The 7,834-nt window shown below is 40.3% G+C and overlaps 1 protein-coding gene across 1 annotated transcript in view; it reads left to right on the forward strand.

The window, feature by feature from the left end:
* The window catches only part of Senp2 (SUMO specific peptidase 2), a 37,817-nt gene that overhangs the window by 7,162 nt on the left and 22,821 nt on the right, over positions 1-7,834 (forward strand). The window contains exons 4-5 of the mRNA XM_031364592.1: positions 195-261; positions 2,346-2,436. Coding sequence (XP_031220452.1) covers positions 195-261; positions 2,346-2,436 — 158 coding nt within the window. The remainder of the gene's footprint in view (positions 1-194; positions 262-2,345; positions 2,437-7,834) is intronic.

The following is a 7,834-nucleotide window of genomic DNA, read 5'->3' on the forward strand; positions in this document are numbered from 1 at the left end:
GGTGGCAGGGAGGAAATTTGTTTCTTAAGTATTTGTGGGAAATCTGTAATTATCTTTTAACATTTTTTTGTCACCTTTTTAAATCTTAATGGTGTTATTTCTGTGTGCTAGCTTGAAATAATCATAAATTGAGTGAGCTTCTGTATTAGAAATGTTTTTAAATTGCAACTTTAGAAGTGACTGCTTTATTTTAGGTATTTTCGAACTCTTCATCTTGTGAACTAATGAGTTCTGGATCCTGCAGCAGCATGCTAAAACTGGGTGAGCTGGTCAGAATATTCTTGCTTGCTTGTGCTTGTAGCCGTGTTCCCTACGTGTTAAGAATATGAAAGGGAAACACCAGTTTGGATTAGGATTAAATAAAGGCATACTCTCTTTACCATCCATAAAAACAAATATAAGTTTTATCTTAAATTTCTAGGACTAGAAATATCTTTGGTTTTAGAGTTTTTGGATTTTTTGGGATGTCTGCATGGAGCCCAGCAGTTGAACATCCCTGAGGTAAACTCTGAAATCTGGAGCTAGAAACACCTGCGTCAGCATCAGGCTTTTACAGGGAGGTGTTTAACCCAGAGCTCTCCTTTTTAATTATTGTCTGAGTTGACTGCTGTGTTTCCTGTGTATAAGCATGATTCTTAATGTGACTTCAGATCAAGGCTTATTGATTAAAAAACAAGAAAGGCCTGGTATATGGCTAGGTGTTCAAGAGTGTCTGTTGCTCTTGCAGAGACCTATATGGATTCCAGCATCCACATGAGGCAGCTCACAACTGCCTCTAACTCCTGCTCCAGGGGATGTGATGCCCACTTCTGGACTTCATGCGTACCGTATTCACATGCACATATCCACACACAGACTCATATAGACATGCACATTATTTTAAAATAATAAAGATAAATCTTGAGGCTAGAGAAATGACTCAGTAGTTAAGAGCACTGACTGGTCTTCCGAAGGTCCTGAGTTCAAATCCCACCAACCACATGGTGGCTTACAACCATTCGTAATAAGATCTGGTGCCCTCTTCTGGAGTGTCTGAAGACAGCTACAGTGTACTTACATATAATAAATAAATAAATCTTAAAAAAAAAATAAAATAAAGATAAATCTTTTAAAAATATTCCTGAGAGCTTACTGTGTGCCCAGCACTGCATGTAAATGGTCAAGAGTAACAGAAGACCTTGCATGTGCTCTCAGAAGTCTTCATGTATTTGTTGAGCAATCTTAAGTTTCTAATTCCTGTAGCCATCTAGACTTCAAGATTGTCATTAGACCCTAAAGTGGACTTGTAATTGTACGTACTACATAAAATGTTATTGTGAGGAAAGCTCAGAAGAAGCCAGAGTTCTGAGAAATGGTTTTAGTGACTGCCATGCCGATTGACTTGGAGTTTGAGAGGAGGAAGAAGGTAGGTAGTAAAAGTCAGTGTTAGGGAAGTTGAGGTTCAGAAATCTGAAGTAGAAGGGGCTAAGAAACAATGCTTAGAGTTGTGTTCCTCAAACGTGTTAATTAAGGCCCTTCCTGTAGCCCAGAAGTACAAAGCTGGGCAAACATGTACCTTGTGTATTAGTTCTTTGCCGGTGCTGTGACAAACAACAGAGCTGACAAACTGGGGAGAAAGGGTTGCTTTAGCTCATGGTTTCAGAGGGCTTGGGCTCTGGTTTCTTGGGAGGAATATCAGAGCAGTGGGATCTTATGCCAGAGGAGAGAGAGGTTTATTTACTTCATGGCAGACTGGCAAGCAAAGAGAAGAGAGAATATTGTGTCTCCTTCCCTCCTCCTTTTCTGTAGTGCAAGACCACAGTCCAGTCAGGGTGGCCTCTCTCCCTCGTGTAGCCTGCTGTAGAAACCTCCCAGATACCCAGACTTAGCTCACCAGTCTCTGCAATCAAGTTGGCACTGAAGATTGGCCATTGAAGGCTGTGCCATCTCCACGTGATGCCCAGACACATCACTTTAGACCATTATACTCTGTGATTAAAAAGTAATTCCAAAGGACCTGAAAAATGGTGATAGGTTTTGGGGTTTTTTTAAGTCTTTTTAAGGTTTATGTAAATTGATTTTGGCTTATACATATTGTTTTAATATCAGTTACTTGATTACTGTTGTGGTTTTGTGGTAGTGAAATTGAACTTGGGAATCTCATATGCGTTAGGCAGTACTATACCCCAAAACTACACTCCTAGCTCCGCCATTGCTTTCTCCTTTAGTTTGTTTGTAACATTCATGCTGGATTACTATGCTTTTAAAAAATAGAGATTTAGTTCTACCATGTAAATAAGCTTTTTGTCCCAATTCGGGCTGTTGACTGGTATTTTTTTCTTCTCATTACAAATATGTTGTTAAAGGTAATAAATCTCCTAATGGAATAAGTGACTATCCAAAGATCAGAGTGACGGTGACCCGAGATCAGCCACGGAGAGTCCTGCCCTCCTTTGGGTAAGTTGAATTGTATTCTTATGTAAGTGAAGCTCACTGTTGTTAGGTATTTTCACTGTGTTCTATTACATAATCTGAGGGTAATAGCTGGGTATCGTGGGACTAGTTAGATTTGAGTTTGTTTCTTTTCCAACTGTATTACATATCCATAGTATGACTTGATTTTGAAAAACATTTTAATATTTTTATTTTTTTAAATGTATTTATTGTATGTATATGAGTACACTGTAGCTGTCTTCAGACACAGCAGGAAAGGGTATAAGACCCCATTACAGATGGTTGTGAGCCACCATGTGGTTGCTGGGAATTGAACTCAGGACCTCTGGAAGAGCAGTCAGTGCTCTTAACCACTGAGCCATCTCTCCAGCACCTAATATTTTTTATCTTTAATAATTGTATGTGTATGAGTATTTTGCCTAGATACCAGTGTAGCACTTTCATAGCTGGTGCCTGAGGAGGCCACAAGAGGGTACTGAACCTCCAACCCTGGTCCTCTGGAAAAGCAGCCAGTACTCTTAATCACTGAGCTTTCTCTTCAACTCCGTCTTATATTTTTATTTATCTTTGAAAATTTCACACAATGTATTTTGATCATGTTCATCTCCAACTCCTAGATCCTCCCTCACCTCCCTGCCCACTGAACTTCTTGTTCCCTCCCTTCCTCCATCCCTCTTCCTCTCCTCCCTTTGTCTCTCTCCCCTTCTCCCTGTCTCTCCTCATCCCCATTGTGTCCAGTTTGTGTTGCTAGCTACTCCTGAGCATGGGACCTGCCTTAATAGATATGGTAGGTATACCTGGTGTCACTCTACTGAAGAAAACTGACTTTATCTTTCCTAGAAGCAGTCAGATACCAATAACTCCTCAGCTAGGGATGGGACTTTGCACTTGTTGCCATGCTAGGCTTTTATTTGGCTTTAGCTTACACAGCCTTTGTGCATGCTGTCGCAGTCTCATTGTGAGTTCATAGGTACATCTGCTTGTTGTATATGGAAAAGAGTTATCCACTCTTATCTACCGCCTCTGGTTCTTACAGTCTTTCTGCCCTCCCTTGTGTAGATCCCTGAACCTTGAGGGGAGAGAGTATGATATAGACAACCCATTTAGGGCTGAGTATTCCAAAGTTACTTATTCTCTGTACATTGGCCTATTGTGGATTTCTGTGTTAATAGCCATCACCATGAGAAGCGTATCTAATGAGAGTTGAGAGATGCACTGGTCTGTAGTTATACCCATGATTCATTAAGAGTCATTTTTATTGCTATGTCCATTTAACAGAATAGTACTAGTGAATTCTCTCCTCCCAACCCAGTGATTTATCTTGCCTTAATAAGGTTCTTGGCCTTATTGACAATGTCCATGTGGGTTTCATCTAATGGAGCAGGCCTTAAATCTAATTAGAATTGGCTGGTTGCTCCCATAAAATGTGTGCCATTGTTGCACCATTATAACTGGCTGGGCTCACGGCTGGGGAGTTCTGGTGACATGCATAGCACATTCCAGCATAAAAGCTTGCCAATGTGGTTCAAGCTTTCCATTGAGTACCAGCTAGTTTTCTCTATGTTCTGTGATTCAAGTATTTGGTGTTTTTCAGGAATAGGGTATTACTGTCAAGTTCTGGAGGGTAAGGTAACCAAGAGCATTAGCAATGGTCTTTAATGTTTAGGGGGTTGGTCTGTAGGATTCCATTAACCACCAACTCAAAAAAGAGGTAGCCCATTCCTGGTACTGGCTGTTTTCTTTGGTAGTGTGTGGTGTCCAATTAGGGAATACACTTTATTCTCAGCAGCTTTTATAATTTTCTCCAAAATTGACCACATTTTAGAACACAAAGCAAGTCTCACTACAAATGTAGGAAGATTAAAATAACATCCTGCACCTTATGTGACCACGAAGGAATAAAACTAGATATCAACAACAGTAAAAACAGCAGGAAGTACCCAGACTCATGGAAACTAAACAACACACTATTAAATGACAATTAAATTAAGGAAGAAGTCAAAACTGAAATAATAACCATCCTAGAATTAGGTGAAAATGAAAACATAATATCTTATCTGTGTTTATGTGTATGAGTGTTTTGCCCACAGAGGCCAGAATAGGGTATTAGAACCACTGGAATTACAGATAGTTATCAGGCACTTTGTGGGTGCTAGGAACTGAATCCTGGTCCTTTGCAAGGATAGCAAGTGCGTTTACCCATTGAGCAGTCTCTCCAGCCTCCTTGAAAACTATTTTAAAAAGAATTGACACTCATTTCTTTCAAACTCTGTGTGTGTGTGTGTGTGTGTGTATGAATACAGAAATGTACATGAATCTTAAATATAGCCTGATAAATTTTATGTATTGAACATGTCAGGTCTATTAAATATTTTTCAATAATTTTCTTTCCTCTTAAATTTTTTATGCACTTAGTAAATATGTGTATAAAAGTTCAAGACCGTATCTTAGTAAATATGTGTATAAAATTCAAGACCGTATGCGAGAGGTGGTTCTCTCTGCATCATGCATGCTCCAGGGATCAAATCCAGGTCATGAGGCTTGGTGCTGAGTTCCTATGCCCTCTGAGCTCCCTTGTCACTTGTCCTCTGTGTATTGTTACCTTCTAGGATTCCTATGCTTGGAAATCTAACTTGATAGTCTCTTGTCTCTTCTCTTGCCTTGTTCCTTTTAAAATCATGTGGTGTGAAGATCTTTAATCCCAGCAATGGGAGGCAGAGGTAGGCAGATTTGAGTTCAAGGCCAGCCTGATCTGTATACTGAGTTCCAAGACAACCAGGACTACATAAAGAGACCCTGACTCAAAAAACAAAAACACTCTCCCAAAAAGCTATGTTTTATTTGTTTTTGTTATTATTGTTTGTGGTTTTGTTTATTTTTTTATTTTGTTGTTTAGTTTTGTCTAGGGTCTCACCACATATTTCACATCAGCCTGGACATATTTCACATTAGCCTGGACATATTTCACATCAGCCTGGAATTTATTATGTAACTCAGATTGTCCTGAACTTACTGTGTAGTCCAAGTTGGCTTTGAACTCTTAATTTTTCTGTTTCCACCTCCTGATCTTTTTTTTTTAAGCTCTCTCATGGTTTTTAAATAGTAAGAATCCTCTCCGATCTGCATGAATTTATTCTATTTAAGTATCTTGTTTCAATTATAAATGTACAGTGCCTTTTCATTTCTTTGACCTTGCTTTTTCTGTCTTCCCAGCCCCCAGGGTTTCTTTCAGTCTACCTACTGCCTTGGTTTATTTTAGTCTTATCCTTCAAGTTAGGGTCTTGCCTGAGTTCGAGGCCAGCCTGGTCTACAGAGTGAGTTCTAGGACAGCCAGGGCTACACAGAGAAACCCTGTCTCGAAAATCCTAAAATAAAATAAAATAAAATAAAATAAAATAAAATAATTCTGGGCCTGGAGAGAGAGTTAAATCAATAAAGTGCTTGCTGTACAGGCTAAATTTGGATTCCTAGCACTCATGTAGAAGCTATACCACAGCTGCACACTTCTGAAACCCACAGTTCTGGCAGTGGGAGAAATAGTTAAATGCCTGAGCTCGTTGGCCAGCCAGTCTAGTTGAATTGATGAGCTCCCAGGCTCAGTGAGACCCTGCCTCAAAAACCAGGTGAAGAGCAGCAAACGTAGTCATACACATTAGCCTCTTCTTGCTTTTACACACATGCACAAGTACACACATGCAAACATGTATACATACAAGTGCAAATCCAGTGATCCTTGGCTAACTACTTATAATTAAAATGGAAATCTGGGTGGTCTTAGAGTTGATTCAGGGGTTGAAAGCACTCGTTGCTCTTGTTGAGGACGCAGCCATGTTCAGTTCCCAGCCCTCAGGTGGTAGCTTTAACCATCTGTAACTTGAGATCTCCAGTTCTGATGTCCTCTTCTGGCCTCTACGGGTACTGCATGCACACCTTGCACAGACATACATGCAGATAGAAGCACTTATACATAAAATAATAAAATAAATACTTAAAACATTTAAAATGAAAGCCTACTGTGGTGGTACACACCTTTAATCCCAGCACTTGGGAGGCACAGGTTGGTAAATGTCACTTTCAAGGACAACTTGGTCTATATAGCCAGTTCCAGGCCAGCTAGGGTTATGTAGGGAGACTCTGTCTCAAAAAGAAAAGGGGAGGTTGGGGGAAGGGGAGAGGCTGACTGACTAATTAAAAATGGGGTGCTCTGAATTTGGGTGAAAGATAAATTATAGAGGTAGAAGGGAAAATAGTAATTGACACAAGAGTATCTCGTATCAGAACATGAAGGTGGGCCCAAAGACTCGTGAAACTTCAGCCCAACTTGGGGAAAAACTTGATTGGTATTTAGTGGCCAAAAGGGGGACAGTTTAAACATCAAAATGAATAAAGCTTGTAACACCAATACCGGTGGGTGGGTGTGTACTGTAGAAAGGTAGCTCTCCATAGGAAAATGCTGAGAGAGTACAGAAGGCATGAGAAAAAGTGACTGTCACAGTAATGATTGCATGGATGAGCCTTGGTTAAGTTAAAGTGGGGATTTGATAAGGCCAAGAACAGTTATATGAACATTACAATATCTCCCCCCCTAAGTCCCTTATAAATTATAAAGGAGAGAAAAGTGACTTGTTACAGAGAAACCTGCCTGATACCTGACACTACCTAAATAGATAATTGTCAGCAGTGGACAGAGTGATAGCAGCCTCCAAGCACATTGCACTGGGGTGGGCATCGTCACTCACTGTAGTGTTCTTGCGGAAACTGAGTATCTGAACTTACCTGTGAAAGTAGTTTATGAAATGAAAATGCATTCTATAAAACCTCAGGCCTATACTCTATTTTTTAAGTTAAAGATGCAACAAGATGTAGTGTGAAATCTGAGTAGCTAGGACTATAAGCATACTGTACTGTCCCAGCATAGAAATTGCTAGCATGCCAGGCGGTGGTGGCGCACGCCTTTAATCCCAGCACTTGGGAGGCAGAGGCAGGTGGATTTCTGAGTTCGAGGCCAGCCTGGTCTACAGAGTGAGTTCCAGGACAGCCAGGGCTACACAGAGAAACCCTGTCTCGAAAAACCAAAACAAAAAAACAAAAAAACAGAAATTGCTAGCATGTAGCTGGTGTTTCCATGGTGCCCAGTGAGTAAAGGACAAATATACAATTCAGGAGAGAGGAATGTGCAGTGGGGCTAAATCTGGGGCTAAGCTTGGAATCCTGGCTATGAGGACAGCTTCTATAGGGCAGCTGTAGTGGTCAGAACAGACATTCCATAATGAAATGCTGGTGGATCTAACTTTGCAAATGGTGATTGTTTAGACATGAGTGGTCTTAAACTAGAGCAGCAGAATATTTGGATGACCTAGGAGCCTGAATCTCAATTCCATGATACAGTCTTTTGGTTTTT

This window comes from Mastomys coucha, unplaced genomic scaffold, assembly GCF_008632895.1.
Source record: "Mastomys coucha isolate ucsf_1 unplaced genomic scaffold, UCSF_Mcou_1 pScaffold12, whole genome shotgun sequence".
NCBI lineage: Eukaryota > Metazoa > Chordata > Mammalia > Rodentia > Muridae > Mastomys > Mastomys coucha.